We start from the raw sequence: 22,034 nt of genomic DNA, 5'->3' as shown, positions 1-22,034 counted from the left end.
AACTTTAATAGAAGTTAATAAATAAAAACAGCATATGAATAAGAAAGTAAAAATTTGGTGATGTGTTGTTATCTGAAACAGAGGTCCCACTGAGGGTGATGACAGCAATGTCTCCCAGTAAACACAGACATCGGAAACCAGACTCGGAAGGCACAGATCTAATTTTACTTAGGCTCGTCCAAGACATACATAGGCACATTATCCAATCAGGTTAAGACGCTTGTTAGAACATAACAGAACCAACCTATAGGGAAGCTATACATCATACTAATGTAAACAAACCAAGTGTCCCTAAGTGATTCTGTCTGGAAACAAGTCTGAGACAAAGGACTGGGGGAAGGGCAAGCTCCAGCACACAGCATGAGGCGAGGCAGCGCAGGGCGAACTCACATCACAGCTTGCTGTGATGCCTGCTGAGCGAGGCTTCCCCTCAGCTTGTAGCTCAGCCTCAGTAACTGCAAAGGCCTACAGTCCATGGCGAGTCCTTACCATTTCCTCAGTTTCTCTGTCCAGACTGTTAGGTTTATTTAAACCATGGTGTCAGCGACTGTTGTCAAATAAGCTTGAGGAATGTTCCCTACAATGAAGTTAATTATAAACTAGATTGAAATATGGCAGAGGTAAAAATTATTACATTGTTACTCACCAAGGAAACCCAGAACTTCCCTGGCTCAGAGTAGAAGCCACAGAGGATGGGAGAGGGGTTTGGTGGGATAAAGAGTTCAGGCAATGGCTCCTCTTCCTCTTCTTCCTCCTCTTCCTGTAATTCTTTTTCTGCATCTTCTCCCATCTCTTCTATTAGCTTCTTCCTCCTTGCTTCCCTTTCCTGTGCCTTCAACTCCTTTTGCTTTTCTCTCTTTTCAATTTCTATTGATCTCTTTTAAAAGAGACATGAGATAGATATCAAAACAACTGTAACACACTATTGAGAAAGAATGACAAAGAAAGTAGAAGGCAGATAGGGTTCTAGAAAGACTCAGCTCTGATGTGACAAGCAATAACATTTAAAAATAAGAATCATTGTGGGAGTATTCTTTTAACCACCATTGTTAGTATACAGAAATTATTTTGTAATTTTCTCCTAACAGAGGGTATAAACAGTTTTCTCTCAGAGCCTGTTACTATCAATGCAGGATGAAAATGGATTAAGAAGTCCACCAAGAAAGTTATTTCCAGCTTTAGTAATACTGTGATTTAGTCCTCATTGTCTATCAACCAATCATTGCAAAAGCCCCCAACACTAGTGTCCCTCCTTCCCATCTTTTGTCTTTCTTTTGTTCGTCCCTCAGTATTATCTTCCTAATTCATATGACCCCGCCACATCAATATCCTCCTCAAACACTCACAACAATCCCAATGATCTAAATTGAAATGTCTTGACTGGCATTTAAGGAGCTCCAGGCTCTCTGGTCACAGACTTCCACTATCTCCCTCCACACACTGTATTCCTCCATTGTACCAGCCCATTCTTCATCTCCTGAAAACACTAAAAGCACTGATGATTCTGCCTTCCTTCAAAGTGTTCACCCGCTCTTCAACGTCACCCTATCCATTTCAACTTTTCAAAATTCTTCCTGTCTTCTAAGTACTAAAAGTCACTTCCGTGCAACCGCATTTGACCTCCTCCCACTCCTCCCACTCTTACATCAGCATCTTCCATCTAGTAGACACTACTTTCATTTCAGTGTCTATTCACTACTACCCTCTCCAGCTGCTTCCCTACCAGATTATAAGCTCCTTAAGGTCAGGGTGTGCTTTCGTTTTCTTTGTATTCCCCTAGCACTTCTTACAGGATAGTTTATATCCTAATGAGAGAGAAAATAGTAGGAGATAATGCTTCAAGAATATTGCATACCAGAATCTTAGATTTGACACTTGTGAAATGGAAACATTTTAAGCACATATCACTGATTTCATAGGAAACTACATCATGATCGTCCTCTTCTTCCTTGATGGTTGGACATGGAGCTTCAAGAACATAGCCATTCTCACAGAGAATCAGTAAAGTACTGTCAGGCTAAAACATAAAGATTAAAAAAGTCATTTTACATTTAGGAAATTTCTTTTAAAAACAGCTATATCTAAGTATAATTGGCATTTGATGTTTTAGTCATATTTTTGTCTCTGTGACCAAAAGACTCTCCAAGAAAAATTTAGAAGAGGAAAAGTTTCTTTTGTCTCATGGTTTCAGAGGTTCAGTCCCTGGTTAACAGATACCATAGCTCTGGGTCTGAGGTGACACAAAATATCAATCATGACAGAAAGGTAGGCTATCCAGAAGCAGAGAGCTCCACTCATTAGGGACAAAATATATACCCCAAAGGCATGTCCCCCCACGACCCACCTCCTCCAGTCACATCCTACCTCTCTACAGTCCCTACTCAGTTATCCCTACAAGGGGATTAGTGTGCTGATTAGGTTAAGGTTTTCATAACCCAAACACTTCTCCCCTGAACCTTCTGCATTATCTCACATGTGAGCTTTTGGAGGACACCTCACATCCTAACGATAACAGGACCTGGATACTTAATTAAGGAAGAGAAGGAGGTGGTGAGGAGAACAGAGAGGTCCTGAATGATGCTCAACCAACCAAGCCATCTGAACTTTCTGTCACATATTCCTGGGCCCTCACAGGATAACCAAGGGGCAGGGCTAATAATTCCACCCACTGTTCTCTAGCTACAAGATAACTTCACTATGTTGCTTTGGTTAGATATGAGATGCCCCCAAAGTTCCTGTGTGAGGCAATGCAAGAAAGTTTAGAGATGAGCAGATTGGGTTATGAAAACCTTAACCTAATCAGTATACTAATCCCCTTATAGGGATTAACTGAGTAGTGACTGTAGAGGGGTAGGGTGTGACAGGAGGAAGTGGGTCATGGGAGGGGCATGCCTTTGGGTATATATTTTGTGAGCTGATCTTGGGCTCTCTCTGCTTCCTGGTGCAATGTTCAACTGCTCTCTTCTGCCACACCTTTCCACCATGATGTTCTGCCTCACCTTGAGCCCTGAGGAATGGAGTCAGCCTTCTATGAACTGAGACCTCTGAAACCTTGGGCCCCAAAATGAACTTTTCCTCCTCAAAGTGTTCTTGTCCGGTCTTTTGGTCACAGCAACAAAAATGCTGATTACAACACGTGTAGTAATTGAGATTTAAACTTGAGGAAAATTAATAAAGACTTACATGTAAGACTGAAGACCATATTAGCTGGCAAACAGGTCCAGGGGTGTTGATAAAACCAATTGGTTTATAATCCTTTTCCACTTCAAAGAAAAAGACGGTGTGATCTTTACTCTAAGAGAGGTACACCCAACAAATTTATATTACTATGAAATCTAGTTCATAGAACATGAATGGCATTTAATGGTATATGTTATATACACTGAATACTTATACATACAATGGTCATATATCTCAGATTATTCTGAAGTAATTCTTCAAATATTTGCTTTGTCTCCCCATGTGTTCTAGTATGTGGTTCTGAATTTTGATTACCACACTTGTATCAATTCACAAAAAGTTCTATAATGCATATGGTCACATCATGTAAAAATATTTTTATTAGGTGTTGATGGACCTTTTTTCTAATTTACTTATTTATATGTGGTGCTGAGAATCGAAACCAGTGGCTCACACATGCGTGGAAAGCACTGTACTACTGAGCCACAACCCCATCCCTGATCACATTTTAATGCATGAAAAACTCTTTGAGTTTTTCTCTTCATTTATGGCAGTTCAACTATGTTGTTGTTGCAATCCTGGAGACTGAAACCAGGGCCTTGTGAATGTTGGGCAAGTGCTCTACCACTAAGCCACACACTCAGCTATGGTAATTCCATTTAAGAATGTACCCACACTATAAAATGCTGATTTATAAACAATACATCTAGAAGTTGAAATTTTCTGTTCATTTAAAATAAATATAGGACTAAATTGAGTAAGGCTTACAACTTGGCCAGAATATCTTAAATGTTATACAGAGTACACTGAAAGAACGTGAATACAAGGAAAATAAACTATAAGTATATTCTTAGATAACTAATTTCAGTAAGGCACGATCAAGTAGGTAGACTCATAAGGCAAGGCTAACTTTGATCTTTCAGTAGGAAACAGGAGGGGAATCTTCAGCTTACCCCTGTGGCTAGAACTTCTGCATCACGTTCATAAGCTAAAGCAGTGACTTGAGCAGTATGGGGTTTGAAAACCTGTCTCAAATAAATATCGACATCTGGAACTTTTTTCCGTCCTGCAAAAATTGTGAGCCCTTTTGGATCATAAAGTTCAAGAATTCGAACAACCCCATCTTCAAATCCTACAGCAATTTGTGCTCCAGAGTAGCTTACCTGAAAAAAAATTTGCATGCACAGGACCTGAATTTAGTTAAGAAATGTATACCACGTAACAGTAAGTTTATGTTTCCTTTGGATTTGGTGGTTTACATCGGCTGCCCACTGGCAACTTCTCAAACCACTTTCAGGTAACCTCTAGCACTAAGGGTCATAAGAAGGGGAAATGACAGCAATGCAAGCTTCAGTGAGCAAGCAGCAGAGTGCCTGCCACATGCTAGGCCACTATCACCAGTGACTCAACGGTGAACATGAATAGACTCAATCTCTGGTTTCAGAATTTAATGTCATCACACAAATTCTCATGAAATATGAACTGAAGTAAGTGCTAAACAAGAGAAACATACTCTCTGAGAACATATAACAAAGAAAGCTGACCTAGATGGAAGTCTTCTGTAAGGAAGAGACAGGAGAGCTGAGATTTGAAGGGTACTCAGGAATTAACTAGATACATGGAGGTGGCTCTATAACTTGCACAAAGGTTCTGGTCACAGTGAAGCTATAGTTGGACTACAACAGACTGGAGTGAGGAATCAGGGCTTCCACAAGAGGCTAAAGTGGAAGACAGGCAGGTACCAGGTTATGAAATAGCTTATATGACACATAAATCGTATCCCATGTCTAAACAGTAATGCGAAGTTGTCAGAAAGTTTGTAGTTAGGGATTATAGGACAGAGGTGATGTGCTCAGACTGTTTTTAAAATTTCATCTAAGTTGCAGTGTGGAAAACAGATGTAAGATGGTCCAGATAGTGTACAAGGAAACCTTTGGGAAGGCATTTAAGAGATGGCTACTGTACTCCAGGAGAACAGTGGTGGCCACAAGGTCTGAGATAGTATAGTAGAGAAAGAGGGAAGAAGATATATTTCAGAAAGCAATATGATTGCCCTATTTGGTGATGACTGGATATGGGGAATAAGGCAGAGAGAGGTGTCAGGGATGACTGATAGTAGAATTTACTGAGACAGAAAATATTGGAAGAGAGCTGGGAGTGTGTGTGTGTATGTGTGTGTGTGTGTGTGTATGTGTGTGTGTTTTGTTGTTCCTAATGTTGTGGAGGGAGGGATGACTGGGCTTGAGCAGAAGATCATGAATTTCATCTTGGATATTTTGAGTTTGAGGTGCCCTTAAGATCTCAAAATGGAGATGACATTTAGTCTGCAACTTAGAGGAAAATTCTGAGCTAGAGATATTAATCCAGTAAAGTCTGTATGTACTAAATCTCCTGTCTTGGAGGGCATTGAGGAGAAGGGCAAAAGCCTAGGCATCTTTTAGAGTGGCGTGACCATTCCTGAGGCCAGGCAATTATAAGAGTATTAGGAATAAGAAAACTGTACTCCATTCAACAAACATTTACTCAGTGTCTAAATGTACTAGTGACTGTAGAGGCACTGGTGGTACAAAGAGGAATAAGGTATGGCGGTCACACTAAAAAGTCTAGTAGGAAAGACAGACAATAAAGCCAATAAGTTTAACATGCTGTAATAAATGATGTAAGAGGGGAAAACTCACAGAGGAAGGAAGACCTAGCTCTACTTGAAGGTGTGTTCACAGAAAGCCATGAGGAGATACTGTGGGTCTGATCCATGTCATCAAGAATAATGTGAAGTCTTCCAGAAGGCAAAGGGGTAGATATGCAGAAAAGAAACTTCAATTTGAGCATAACATCTGTATGATCATTACTTAGATATAAAGTTAAAAAGGAAACTCCTATGAACTTCACACAACTTTCTGAATATATAAATCAAGGGCATGGACTACATTTAGAGACTCTATAAATAGGCTGGGGGAAAGTGTGGACCAGGCCTACAAATCCTAGTGCTGTGTCACTTGAACTTATTCCAACCTCACCATTGTACTGGCCTAAGTTCTTTATTCTGATTTTGATACCATCATGACATTCCCCTCCATTCTAGTCATCTGTCTATCTAACTTGGGACTGGAACATTTTCTCTTTGATTTCAACTCCAAAAGAGTAAGGATTAAACCTTCCCCAAAATATGGTTTGTTTGTTTTTTTTGGTTTTTTTTTTTTGTTTTTTGATACCAGGGGTTTAACCCAGGTGTGCTTTAACACTGAGCCACATCCCCAGCCCTTTTTAATTTTTATTGCTGAGACAGGGTCTTGCTAAATTGCTTAGGGCCTCAGTAAGTTGCTGAGGCTAGCCTTGAAATTGCAATCCTCCTATCTTAGCTTCCCAAGTCTCAGGAATAACAGGTGTGTGCTACCATGCCCGGTTTGTCCAAAATATTTTCATGGCATTTTAAAGCAAGGTTGAGAATACTCTGACATGCTTCCTATGAAGAGATAAGGTTGAAAGTCCCCTTCTTTTGAAACTGGGTGGGGTTTGTGACTATGTGACCACTGCAGCCAACTAAGCATAGTAGAAGTATTTTGACTTCTGAGACTCAAACATAAAAGGCCTTGTTTGTTGGAAAATGATCTCTTGGAGCCCTGGGTCACCATGCAAGAAGGGTGTATTATGGTGGGCATGGTGGTACATGCCTATATCCCTGAAATTTGGGAGGTTGAGACAGGAGGATTGCAAGTTCAAGAGCAGTCTCAGCAAATTAGTGAAACCCAACTTAGAAAGACCTTGTCTTAAAGTAAAAAATAAAAAGGGCTGGGGATGTAGCTCAGTGTAAACTATGCTGGGTTAATCCCTAGTGCAAACAAATAAATAAATAAATAAATGTGAGTGAGTCCCATGAGGCTCCCAGGCTGTGATGAAGTGTAAGTCACACGGACAGACTATTAGGAAAATCCTCCTGTGACAATCTCAGCTTAGTCCAGTCTTCAATTCATCCAACCCAGGTGCCAACCTTGTGATCAAGAAGCCTGTAGATTATTCCAGGCCCCATCAAATCCTCCCAGATGAGACCTTGGACTCAGAAGTAAGACAGTACGTCCCTGCTGTCACCTGTGTGAATTTCCAATCCAAACAGCATGTAAGCAAATTAAAACAAGTATTATTTTATGACCTCACATTTTGGGGTATTATCCCACAGTGGTAGATAACTGTAATAACTCCCTATCCCTGGCAATATTTTCCCCATAGTTGTTGTCATATAAGAGAGCATGTACTTTACTTATTATTTGGTGTATAATCTGTCTCTGCCTCCCTCCCACTAAAGACTAAAAGTTCACGAAGGCAAGTATTTTTATCTTTTGGTTCACTATTTTATTCCCAGAACCTAGAACAAAGCCTGGCACATTGTAGACAGTCTAGAATTATTAATAGGATGAATGAAATCAAAGGCAGGTGGATACACCTCACCACATAGAACTGTTACTAATTTGCAGTTGGCATAAAAATACCATTTTCATTCAAAGTAGGACCAACCCTATAAAAATAGTGAAATCATGATATGATTTCCCTCATGTTCTGAGTAAAATAAACTAACAACACTTTTATTCTTCTCTAAAATTCTGAGTCAGAACTACCTGTCTTCCCACAAAATTGCAATGATGTATTTAGTAATGGAATATGGTAGAAGTTCATTATAATAGCAAACTTACTATTCGGGGTACCCAGGTGAGGGCAGTACCTCCTTGTTTGAATTTCATCTGAGCCAAAGAATTTTTGCTAGCAAAATCATAGATTCGAACAGAACCTATAGAGAGATAGTTTTAAAAGAAACAGATTATACACAGAATATTTCTTTAAATAATCTTGGCTCACTTTTCACATGTTGAGTATTATAACAGGAGATTTAATAAATAACTAAATAAAGTGGTAATTCAAAAACCCTTCTTTCATTATTAAAAAATTTCCTTGTCCACCCTCATGCAGGTAGTTCATAAACTTAATAGTAAAGAAGACAACAGATGGCTGCCTGATGGAGTGGTTTCACCTTGGACAGTCCACATCAATTTGCCATAAAACCAACAAGAAGAAAGGTGATGGAAAGACCCGGAAGCGCATGAATGTGGATCATATCAAAATAAATAGCATTTTCAGGAACTTTCAAGAGCTTGTGTTTTTATTTTAATTTCTCACAATAACTTTTGTACCCTCTCCCCTCCCCAGCAACCTACCTCACTTGCATTCCCAAAGGGGGAAATTTTTCCCAAAGGCAAATTCTCAAATGTTTTCAATCAAACACATATAAAAAGTTACACTGAAAACAAAATAAGACCAGATACATTTTCATTAAGAGTTCCCACTTACAGTCCAAGGCAGTCGTGGCCATGAGGTAAGTGAGAGGGGAAGTAGCCACGGCTTCAATAGCTTCAGAGTGGAAGGAGAAGAGGCATTCTGGATCATGGGTCTGAGGACAGACAAACAGCTTAGTAGATGCCAAAGACAGGGTGTCGTAGAAGTTAAGGTCAGGTTTATAGCAATGCAAATAGAATTCTTTTACGCATGTCTGATTTTATTTGGATAGAAATGAGAAAAATTATAACCAGTTAGAAAGAGCACTGTACTTTGAAATTAGGAAAACCAGATGGAGTCCTGGTTTTGTTCTAATGACTGTGTGATTTTACGTAAGTTATTTCAAATGCCAGTTGCCTTTTCCATCAAATGAAATGATGACTACTACCTGCCTACTAAAGAAGGTATCTGTGAGCATCACATGACATAATATAAATGAAAATCCCACATATTTACAAAATGTATACTGTATAATGCTAGGCTTTGTCTTTGCTACTTTTTGGACAAATTTGGCTATGAGACATCTTTTTTTTAATGTAAAAATCATAACAAGAGAGAAAGAGAATTCTCCAAGAGTATTTTATATTTTATTAGATTTTTTATTGAAATAATGATCAAATTTGAGAAATATAAGGTATCTTTCAATGAATAACAAAGATTTTTACTATATAAGGTAGGAGAGAAATGGGCAACTTACAATATTGGAAAAACTAAGGTCAAGCTTCCATATGGCTCCATTGGAATCCTAAAAAATTAAGCACTTAAATGTGTTATATTTTTTTAATTTTGAACTTTTCATCAAATTAAAAAACTTTCCTCCTATGCTTTAGTTAAAGTAAGGACAAACAATAATATCAAAAGCTTACATATATTATAAAATGTGATTGGCATTTAATAACAGCAACTTGTATATACTTTAGAATACAATCACACAATAAGCAAAGTAATCTCATAATACTTATAGTTAAAAGGACATCTAGTCTAGATGATCAATTATACTACTCTTTTAATTTTATGTCCTGGTAACTTTTAAAACCCCAGAGAGAACAATGCAACTTACCTGAGCCAACCACAAGTTATATCCAGGTGTATTTATTTTTATCAGAGAAAAGAGATTGACATTCTTATCTACTTGAAGTTCATTAATAGGCTCAATCTCCAGTAATCCAGTATCATCTATAATATCAGCAGTGTCGATTGTCTCGAAGTCCCATATCTTGTAAAATTAATAAGAAAAGAGTCAATCAGTAGTTTCCTTAATTTCTAAGCCAGAAGTTATAACTTTACGCAAAAGTAATTTTTGTTTCATGAAAATTAACAATGAGTAGGAGTAATTACAATACCACGAAAACCTGACCTCTGGGATTTTATTCTGAACTGAGGTACAAAAAGTCATTTTATTATACTTTTGTATGTATAGAGATTAGTGAGAAAGTACTATCTTACATAAGAATTTTAATTTATCTAAAAGGAGCTATATTGGAAGGTTTCTATTAGGTCTTTCTTTTTAAAAAGTGTCCATAAAAAGTAAATGATTCCGTTTTTCAGCAAGACATTTTAGTGAGCCTTGTTTTACATATACCACAAGGCCCCTGGAAGGGGAAATATACTCTTTTGCTTAGTGATTCAAGTACTATCTTAATTATAAACTGATTTAAATGATGGCTCCATTAAAAGATTTAAATGATGGCTCCATTAAAAAATGTTTCCATTCCTTAAAGAAAATGTGGTGTACATAAACCCAATGGAGTTTCATTCAACCATAAAAAAGAACAAAATTATGCTATCAGCAGAAAAATGATGGAACAGGAGAGCATCATGCTACATGAAATAAGTCAAACTGAGGAAGTCAAGAGTCACATGTTTTCTCTCACATGTGAATGCTAAAGAGAAGAAAGATAAAAATTTTTTAAAAAGGTGGGGGGAAACTCATAAAAATAGAAGTGAGACCTGTAGGGTAGAAGAATGTGGTCAAGGGGAAGAAAAAGAGAGGGCAATAGGAGGTACTGGGGAATGAAATCGATCAAATTATTATGTGATGTGCAAGTAAGAAATGTCACAATGAAATCCATTACTCTCTAAAATTATTATGAGCCAATAAAAAACTTTTTAAAAAAAAATGTTTCTCTTCTGTAAAACTAATTTATACTCTATAATCTCAGATAAGGATAGTTTCTCCTTGGGAGAAGAGTCCAGAATACCACAGGAAGGATGAAGGAGCACTGTCTCACTTCACCCTGGATGGCAGAGACTCAGAAGTTTTCTGTTAAAAGCCAACCCTGGCCCCAGACAGATCTGTTCATATACTCTGCCATGTTATCCTAGACCCAAACTTCAGGAAAGTAACTCCTGGAAGATTGTTATGGTCCCATGGATTAGCTTGGTTGGGTAGAAAAGGCTAGATTCTAGGAGCAGACAAATCGATGGTCATTAGGATGGGTTTTTCCTACAGGATAAGAGGTAGAGATTTACAGTTTGAAGAACTGAAGGTATGAGAGTAGGTTTTGAAAAGGGAAACAAGTTTAGAAATGAGGGTTTTCAAGATGCCGTAATAGGAGGTCTTATCTCCAGGTGCGGTGGCTGCTGTTGACACTGTCCACAGTCTCCGTCCCCTGGAGGTCTGCTACCCTGGACGCTGCCTCAGACACCCGGCTGCCACCTACACTGCTGCCACTGCTGCCACCAAAGCCACTGCCACTCCCTGGAGGTCACCTGGAGGTCTCCTCTCTGGGTGCTGTTGCTGCCGCAGCCACAGCCGCTGCCAATGCCACTGCTGCTGCCACAGTCCCCTGACTGCTGCCAACACCACTGATGTCTGCAGCTGCTGCTGACCCCCTGCCTGCTGCCACCAACTCCTGCTACCACCACTTCCACCACAACCCAGAGGTCCATGGCCAGGGAGATTCCAGGTTTGTTGCACTGGGTCACATCCATTCTGAGACACTGGCTAGAGCCTGGGGTTTGTTTGGAATGCTGGTGGGTTTGCTGCCACCGCCATCTTGGATCACAGCTGCCCCTGTCTGGGGACAATGGCCAGGACCTGGAGCTTCAGTGTTGGGATGCCTATGGGTTTGGCTGCAGCTGGGGTCTTCCTCCTGGAAGTGTGGGTTTACTATCTCTCAGGATTGCTCATCGCTGGAGGTCTGTCTCCAAATTCCAGTGACATTGAGATTTTGGGATTGCAACACAACTGAATTCAGAACATCTGAGGCCCAGAGTGGTGAGACAGTGACTGGGTCTTCCAGGGCCTCTCTGGGTCAGGCAGTCTTGTGGGAAGTCAGAAAAAGGGCCAAGAAGCTTTTGGACACTGGCAGAGACAGTTGTTCAGTTTTCCATCAAGATTTATTTTATTTTAATTTTTCTTCTCTGGCATCTCTCTCTCCCATATTTGGAGTAGGAAGTTTGGGGTTCATTAGTTTGTTGAAGACAGTGATATATGCATGGTGTTTTGTAGTTCTGCTGTATATTCCGTATATTCTTATATTTTTATTTTTTTCCTTCTCTTTATATGTATTCTTCCTCTCGCTTGTCTGTCTTCCTGGATTCCCTTTTTAACTTTTCTCCACCCAACAGTCAATCTCTGTTGGTTCCTCTTCTACTCTTCCTGTGGATTTTTGCTTCTGGCTTCTCTCTTTCTCCCTCACGAACACCATGTCCTGCACTGTTTCTGTTCTTTTTTTGTCCACTATTTGAGATTGCAAATCAGTTTGGCAAATTTTCTATTTTTATTGTGGACAGTGATTGAATTCATCATTGTTGTTGATAGTGAGAGGGCAGTGGACGCCTTGCTGGGAGCTATTAGATTAGAGGCTGTATATTAGGTGTTGTTGAGATTGCTCTCTATTTTAAAAGTGGGATACTGAAAATCTTCAGTGACAATATAGGTCTACAGAGTAGAATCTGTATTGCCTCAGCTCCATTCAACTAGATGGGAAAACACACAAGCAACATGAAAAAACAAGGGGGAAAATGCCACAAACAAACCAAGATGCCCCAATACAAGAAGCCACTGATAACACAATAGAAGAAATGTCCAAGAAGGAGTTTAGAATGTACATAGTTAATCTGATCTGCAAAGTAAAGGATGGTTTAAAGAGTGAAATCAAAGAGAAAATACACAAGTGAAAGATCACTTCAAAAAAGAGTTAAAGATTGTGAAAAAAAAAACAAACAAACAGAAATCCTTGAAATGAAGAAATCAATAAATCAAATTACAAATTTAATGGAATTAAACAGACGAAACCATTTGGAAGACAGAACCTCAGACAATGAAGAAAAAATATTTAATATTGAAAATAAAGTTGACCATGCAGATAAAATGGTAAGAAGTCATGAATAGAACATCCAAGAATTATAGAATAACATGAAAAGACCAAATTTAAGAGTTATCAGGATAGAAAAAGGAGCAGAAATACAAACCAAAGGAATACAAAATCTTTTCAATGACATAATATCATAAAATTTCCCAAATCTAAAGAATGAAATGGAAAAACAAATACAGGAGGCTTACAGGACCCCAAATGTACAAAACTACAGCAGACCCACACCAAGACACATTATAATGAAAATGACTAAAATACAATATACGAATAAAATCTTAAAGACCATGAGAGAAAAAAAGCAAATTATGTACAGGGGAAAACCAATTCAGATCTCAACTGATGTCTCAACCTAAACCCTCAAAGCTAGGAGGTCATGGAACAACATACTTCAAACTCTGAAAGAAAATGGATGCCAACCAAGAATTTTATATCCAGCAAAATTAAGTTTCAGATTTGAAGATGAAATAATCTTCCATGATAAAAAAAAAGTTAAAACAATTCACAACTAGAAAGCCTGCACTACGGAACATTCTCAACAAAATATTCCATGAGAATGAAGTAAAAAAAAAAAAGGTGAGAACCAGCAAAAGGAGGAACTACACTAAAGGAATAGTCAGAGGAGAAACAAAATCAAATTAAAAGCCAGAAATAAACCAAAATGACCAGGAATACAAGTCAAATCTCAGTAATAACCTTGAATATTAATGGACTAAACTCATCAATCAAAAAACATAGACTTGCAGATTGGATTAGAAAACAAGACCCAATAATATGCTGTCTCCAAGAGACTCACCTCAAAAGCAAAGACAGTCTCAGACTGAAGGTGAAAGGATGAGGAAAAATATATATCACTCACATGGATTGCATAAACAAACAGGGGTTTCCATCCTCATATCAGATAAAGTGCACTTCAAGCCAAAGTTAATTAGAAGGGAAAAAGAAGATCATTTCATTCTACAGAAGGGAATTATATAACAGCAAGACACAACAATTGGAAAATTTATGCTCCAAACCATGGAGCATTTATACACATCAAACAAACCCTTCTCAATTTCAAGACTCAAATAGACCACAACACAATAATACTGGGTTACTTTAACACACCTCTCTCACTACTGACAGATCTTCTAAACAAAAACTAAATAAACTATAGAACTAAATAACACAAAAATTTAGACTTAATAGACATATATAGAATATTTCATCCATCAATGAGCAAATACACTTTTTTCTCAACAGCACAAGTATCCTTCTGTAAAATAGACCATATCTTATGCCACAAAGCAACTCTTAGTAAATACAAAAAAATGGAGATAATACCCTGCATTCTATCAGATCACAATGGACTGAAATTAGAAATCAACTATAAAATAAAAAAATAGAAGCCACTTTAACACATGGAGACTAAATAATGCACTACTGAATGATGAATGGATAATAGACGAAATCAAGGATGAAATTTAAAAAATAGAGATAAATGAGAATACCAATACAACATACCAAAATTTCTGGGACACTATGAAGGTAGTACTAAGAGGAAAGATCATTGCATTGAGCTCATTTATTAAAAGACTAAAAAGTCAACAAATAAATGACCTAACATTACATCTCAAAGCCCTAGAAAAAGAACAAATCAACACCCAAAACAGTAGAAGACAGGAAATAATTAAAATCAGAGCTGAAATCAATGAAATTGAAACAAAAGAAACAATTGAAAAAATTAACAAAACAAAAAGTGGGTTCTTTGAAAAAATAAATAAAATTAATAAAACCCTAGTCAAAATAACAAAGAGAAAATCCAAATTACTCAAATATGTGATGAAAAAGAAAATATCATGACAGATACTACTGAAATACAGAAGATAATTAGAAACTATTATGAAAATTTACACTCTAATAAAATAGAAAATATTGAAGACATTGACAAATTTCTAGAGATATATGACCTAACTAAACTGAATCAGGAGGTCATACACAATTTAAACAGAACAGTTTCAAGTAATGAAATAAAAAATGCCATTAAAAGCCTACCAATTAAGAAAAGACCAGGACCAGATATATTCTCAGCTGAGTTCCACAAAACCTTCAAAGAGGAATTAACACCAATACTTCCTAAATTATTCCATGAAATAGAAAAGGAGGGAACCCTTCCAAACTAATTCCATGAGGCTAATATCACCCTGATAGCAAAATCAGACAAAGAAACATCAAGAAAAGAAAACTTCAGACCAATATCCCTGATGAACATAGATGCAAAAATTCTCAATAAAGTTCTGGCAACTTGCATACAAATACATATTAAAAAGATAGTGCAGGCTGTGGATATAGCTCAGTTGGTAGAGTGCTTGCCTCCCAAGCACAAAACCCTGGGTTCAATCCCCTGCACCACAAAAAAAAAAAAAAAAAAAAAAAGAAAAGATAGTGCACCTCGATCAAGTGGGGTTCATCCCAGGGTTACAGGATTGGTTCGACACATGGAAATCAATAAACATAATTCATCACATCAATAGACTTAACAACAAGAATCATATGATCATCTCAATAGGTACAGAAAAAGCATTTGACAAAATACACCACCCCTTCATATTCAAAACACTAAAAAGAATAGGGATAATAGGACCATATCTCAACATTGTAAAAGTCATATATGCTAACCCAAGGCCAACATCATTCCAAATGGAGAAAAATTGAAAGCATTCCCTCGAAAAACTGGAACAACACAAGGATGCCCTCTTTCATCACTTTTATTCGACATTGTCCTTGAAACTCAAGCCAGAGCAATTAGAAGAAAGAAATCAAAGGTATACGAATAGTTAAAGAAGAACTCAAACTATCACTATTTGCTGATGATATGATTCTATATTTGGAAGATCCAAACTTTCCACCAAAAATCTTCTAGAACTAATATATGAATTTGACAAAGTGTCAGGATATAAAATCAATCCCATAAATCAAATGCATTCCTATACATCAGTAATGGAGCCACTGAAAGAGACATAAAGAACACTACCCCATTCACAATCACCTCAAAAAGAAAAATAAAATACTTGGGAATAAATCTAACAAAAGAAGTGAAAGGCCTCTACAATGAAAACTACAGAACACTAAAAAAAGAAATTGAAGAAGACCTTATAAGTTGGAAAGACTTCCCAAGCTCCTGGATACGCAGAATTAGTATTGTCGAAATGGCCATACTACTCAAAGTGTTATAAAATTTAATGCAATTCCTATTAAAATCCCAATGAAATTCTTCATAGAACTAGAAAAAGCAATCATGAAATTCATTTAGAAGAATAAGAGACCCAGAATAGCCAAAGCAATCCTTAGCAAGAAAAGTGAAGCAGGAAGCATCACAATACCAGACATCAAACTATACTTCAGAGCTATAGCAATAAAAAAAGCTTGATATTGGTACCAAAACAGACATGTAGACCAAAGGTACAGAATAGAAGACACAGAGACAAACTCACATAAAAACCAGTATCTCATACTAGACAAAGGTGCCAAAAAAAAAAAAATTCACTGAAGAAAAGATTATTCAACAAATGGTGCTGGGAAAACTGGAAAGCCACATATAACAAAATGAAATTAAACCTTTATCTTTCACCCTGCACAAAACTAAACTCACTGTGGATCAAAGACTTAGGCACTAGAACAGATATCTTGTGACTACTAGAAGAAAAAGTAGGCCTAAATCTTCACCATATCTGCCTAGGACCTGACTTCCTTAACAAGACCCCTAAAGTACAAGAAGTTAAATCAAAAATCAATAAATGGGATGGACTCAAACTAAAAAAATTCTTTTCAGCAAAAGAAATAATCAATGTGAAGAGAGTTTATAGATTGGGAGAAAATCTTTGCCACATGCACCTCAGATAAAGCATTAATCTCCAGGATATATAAAGAACTCAAAAAACTCAAAACCAAAAAACAAATAACCTAATCAATAAATAAGCTAAGAAACCGAAGTGATACTGATATACAACAGTGTGTATCAGAAGATATACAATCAACAAATAAATGAAAAAGTGTTCAACATCTCTAGCAATTAGAGAAATGAAAATCCAAACTACTCTAAGATTTCATCTTGCTCCAATCAGAATGGCAATTATCAAGAATATAAGCAACAATAAATGTTGGTGAGGATGTGGGGGAAAAGGTTCACTCATACATTGCTGGTGGGAATGCAAAGTGGTGCAACCATTATGGAAAGCATTATGGAGATTTCTAAGAAAGCTTGGAATGAAACAACCATTTGACCAAGTTATCCCATTCCCTGGTTTATACCCAAAGAACTTAAAATCAGCATACTACAGTGACACAGCCACATCAATGTTTATAACAACTCAATTCACAATAACTAAGCTATGGAACCAACCTAGGTTCCCTTTAACAGATAAATGGATAAAGAAAATGTGATACACATACACACACACACACACACACACACACACACAATGGAATATTACTCCGCTTTAAAGAAGAACGAAATTCTGGCATTTGCTGGTAAATGGATGGAGTTAGAGAATATCATGCTAAATGAAATAAGCCAAACCCAAAAACCAAAGGTCAAATGTTTTCTCTGATATGTGGATGCTAGTTCACAATAAGGGGGAGGTGTGGCTAGGGAAGGATAGAGTTACTTTATATTAGGTAGAGGGGAATTAAGGGAAGGGTAGGGGTATGGGGGAAGGAATGATAGTAGAGTGAAACAGACATTATTACCTCATGTACACATATGACTGCATGACTGATGTGATCCTGCAATATGTATAATCAGAAAAATGAGAGATTATACTCTATGTATGATCTATCAAAATGTATAAATGCATTCTACTGTCATATACAACAAATTAGAACAAATCAAATTAAAAACTTTAAAAAAAAAAAGATGGTAAAATAGAGCAGATCACTTTCCTGGCTGCTCCATGGCATGAAACCAAGAAGGCAGACAGGCAGCTTCTCTGCAAAATGGGTAATCCAATAAAAAAGGGGGGGCCTGAGGCAGGAGGATTATGAGTTCAAAGCCAGTCTTGGCAACTTAGCAAGGCACTTAGCAACTCAGGAAGATCCTGTCTCTAAATAAAATACTTAAGAAGGCTGGGACATGGCTCTGTGGTAAATGTCCCTAGGTTTAATCCCTGGTACCAAAAAAGGGGAGGAGAACTTTTTTGGAATTTAATACTGGACACTCAAAGCAACCAGAGACTCAGGAGATAAGATATAATAAAATAACAAATAAATCTCCAGTGCCACAGTTGCTGCTGCAGCTGGAGGGACGAGCCAGAGCAGTCCCTCCTCAAGCATAGTGGAGGGATATGGGAATTAAAAGAACCCACATTTTTAGGAGGACTGAGGTGTATCTGGGTACAAAGAGTTTAGAGATCAAAGACACTGCCCAACTAAACTGAAAGACATGCAGCACAATAGCCTTCAATGGGAAAGAAACCACATCTCTCCCAGTGGTGTGCAGAGGACAGAGGAAGAAACCATTCTACAGCCACAGCACAGGGACCTGCAGCTCAGGGAGTTGAATTCTGGTAAACCTGAGTTTGAACTGAAATACAGGCCTGGCACTGCATAAAATAGAGTGTGTCTAAGTGACCAGGAGAAAATCAAATGTGAAGAGAAGTTTACACAAGGGACAACTGGTCATGGAAACCCACAAGGCTCTACCCTTCCCCCTCTAATCCAGTTGCTTGTAGGACCAGCTGGGAGAGGTGTGCCTGGCTCGGAATTTGAAAGGGGGTGGAAGAAACTGAATTTGGAGATTGAACCCCAGACCAGGAACTTTGGGGTCTGCAGTTGACATAATGGACTAAGAATTGGTTCCTCCACCACAAAAATGGAACCCAGGGGAGATCTTGGTGTGCAAACTTCCAGCATGGACCAGCAATTGCTGGGTCCTGGAGGTGTACTGATTTAGAATCTCCAGACCAAATGGCATCCATTGAAAAACCTGGAGCCTATCTAAGCCTAACCCCTCCACCCAGGAGGAGTTCACCTTATAGGTATAAGATTACCTCTCACTCTAGCAACCCCACCCCGAGGGTGGAGCAAGCATCATATACCAGACAACTCCACCTAACTGCTGAGAAGGGAAGCTGAGAATCTTTTGGACTCCAACAGAAACAATTCTTTAACTTTTCATGGAGTTTTTTTTTTTTTTTTTTTTTTTTTTTTTTCCTTTTTTCTTTACTCTGCTTGTGACCTTAATGATTCATGGACATTTATACATATATTTGGGTTTTTTTTCTTATTTCTAGCATTTTCAAAATCAGTTATTCTTCATGGTTCAGTTTTTTGAGGACTAGGAAGTTTGAGTATTATATTTCAGTTTTGTTTTGTATTCATTTTTAATTTTTTAAATTTTTACTTTATATATTTTTTTCTCTCACTTATTTGCTTCCCTCAAATCTCTTTCTCTCTTTTCTTTTGCTAACAGTCAATCTCTATTGCTTTCTCTTTCATTCTTCCTTTAATTTTTCACTTCTATCCTCTCTCTTCCTCCCTCATAATCATCACATCATGCACCACTTCTATTCTCTCCCTGTCCACCTTTTGAAATTATAAACCATTTTGAAAACTTAATGTTTTTATTGTAGGCAATAACTGATCATATCATTTCTGTTTATTGTCACAACTTTGTGGACATCATAGCAGGAACTATTTGGTTTAATGATGTATATTGTTTGCCTTGGTTGTTCTAATATTTTTCTCCTCCTAAACAGTGAGGTACTGGAACCTTCAGGGACACTAAAAGTCTACTGGGTAGAAATTCTACTGCCTCAGATCCATAGAAACAACATGAAAAAGTAAGGGAACAAATCATCCCAAACCAACTAAAATACCTCATATCAGAGTCCATCACCACTACAGTGGAAGAAATGTCAGAATAATTTAGAAAGTACATAGTTAATCTAATCTCTGAGGTAAAGGACAATGTAAGGAGTGATATCAGAGAGAAAATATAGGAAGTAAAACATCAATTCAATAAAGAGATAGAGATCCTGATAAGAAATCAAACAAAAATCTTCAAAAGGAAGAAATCAATAAACCAAATTAAAAAGTCAATGAGAAGCATTACCAATAGACTAGACCACTTGGAAAACATAACTTCAGAAAATGAACACAAAATATATAATCTTGAAAATAAAGTTGACCATGGAGAAAAGATGTTAAGAGACCATGAATAGAACTTCCAAGAAAGTGGGACAACATGAAAAAACAAATTTAATATTTATTGGAATAGATGAAGTCTTGGAGATAAAAAACAAAGGAATGTACAGTCTTTCCAGTGAAATAATATCAGAAAATTTCCCAAACCTAAAGAATGAACTGGAAAATCAGATACAGGAGGCTTATAGGACACCAAATATACAAAATTAAGACATACTCAAGGCACCAAGGCACATTAGTATGAAAATGCCTAACATACAGAATAATAGAATTTTAAAGGCTGCCAGAGAAAAATGATAAGTCACATTTAGATGGATATCAATCTAGATCTCAGCTGATTTCTCAACCCAGACCCTCAAAGCTAGGTCTTGGAACAATATATATCAACCTTTGAAAGAAAATGGATGCCAGCCAAGAATACTATACCCAGCAAAATCAAGCTTCAGAATTGACAATGAAATAAAATCCTTCCATGATAAACAAGAGTTAAAAGAATTCACAACTAGAAAGCCTGTTCTACAAAACATACTCAGTAAAATAGTTTGTGAAGAAAAAATTAAAAACAAAAGTGAAAACCAACAAAGAGAGGAACTACACTAGAAGAATAGTCAATCAAAGGAGAAAATAATTCAAATTAAAACCCAAAGATAAATGAATATGACAGGAAATAAAAATCATATCTCAATAATAAGATTGAAAGTAAGTGACCTAATTTCATCAATTGAAAGACACAGACTGGCAGATTGGATTAAAAAACAAAACCAAACAATATGACTCACTTCATAGGCAAAAACATCCACAGACTGATGGAAAAAACATATCATTCATATGGAACAGATAAACAAGCAGGCTTTTCTATCTTTATGTCAGATAAAGTGGGCTTCAAGGCAAAGTTAATCAGAAGGGACAAAGAAGGACATTTCATACAACTTAAAGGAATGATACATCAACAACTCATAACAATTGTAAATATTTATGCCCCAAACAATGAAATGGTTACATACATCCAACAAACCCTTCTCAGTTTCATCAAATTCACCACAACACAATAATAGTAGGTGACTTTAACACATCTCTGTCACCATGGGATAGATCCTTCAAACAAAACTAAATAAAGAAGCTATAAAACTAAAAAAATACAATTAATAATTTAGACTTAACAGACATATATAGAATATTTCATACAACAATGACTGAATACACTTTCTTCTCAGCAACACAGGGATTTATCTCTGAAATAGACCATATCTTATGCCACACAGAAACTCTTATCAAATACAAAAAAATAGAGGCAATACCTTGCATTCTATCAGATCATAATGGAATGAAATTAGAAATCAATGAAAATAAAAAGCAGAAGTGCCGGGTGCAGTGAATTATGCCTGTAATCCCAACAGAATGGTAAGCTGAGACAGGAGGGTTGAGAGTTCAAAGCCAGCCTCAGCAACAGTGAGACACTAGACAACTTAATGAGACCCTGTCTCTAAATAAGATACAAAATTGGACTGGGGATGTGGCTCAGTGGTTGAGTGCCCCTGAGTTCAATCCCCAGTACCCCCAGCCCCCTAAAAAAACAAACAAACAAAAAAACCCAGAAGCTGCTCTAACATCTAGAGACTAAATAATACATTATTGAATGACAAATAGATAACAGAAGAAATCAAGGATGAAATTAAAAAATACTTAGATGTAAATGAGAATAGTGATACAACATATCAAAATCTCTGGGACACTATGAAGGCAGTGCTAAGAGGGAAGTTCACTGCATTGAGCTCATTCATTAAAAGAATAAAAAGTAAGCAAATAAATAACCATTACATCTCAAAGTCCTAGAAACAGAAGAATAAAACAACACCAAGAGCAGAAGACAGGAGATAATTAAAATCAGAGCTGAAATCAAAGAAATTGAAACAAAAGAAATGATCCAAAAAATTGACAAAACAAAAAGTTTGTTCTTTGAAAAAAATGTCATGAACCCTTAGCCAAGCTAATGAAGAGAGAGAGAAAACTCAATTACTAAGATTCATGATG

General features: G+C 37.1%; 1 protein-coding gene across 1 annotated transcript in view; it reads right to left on the bottom strand.

Moving 5' to 3' along the window:
* Cfap44 (cilia and flagella associated protein 44) overlaps positions 1-22,034 on the bottom strand; it is a 149,417-nt gene that overhangs the window by 79,277 nt on the left and 48,106 nt on the right. Inside the window, 8 exon segments of the mRNA XM_047563118.1 lie at positions 647-877; positions 1,856-2,017; positions 3,184-3,294; positions 4,134-4,343; positions 7,866-7,960; positions 8,518-8,617; positions 9,200-9,247; positions 9,563-9,718. Of these exon segments, the coding sequence (XP_047419074.1) occupies positions 647-877; positions 1,856-2,017; positions 3,184-3,294; positions 4,134-4,343; positions 7,866-7,960; positions 8,518-8,617; positions 9,200-9,247; positions 9,563-9,718 (1,113 nt within the window).

The sequence above is a fragment of the Sciurus carolinensis genome, chromosome 9 (genome assembly GCF_902686445.1).
Source record: "Sciurus carolinensis chromosome 9, mSciCar1.2, whole genome shotgun sequence".
NCBI classification, from domain to species: domain Eukaryota; kingdom Metazoa; phylum Chordata; class Mammalia; order Rodentia; family Sciuridae; genus Sciurus; species Sciurus carolinensis.
The sequence above is the reverse complement of the archived record's forward strand: the minus strand, read 5'-3'. Positions and strand labels throughout refer to the sequence as shown.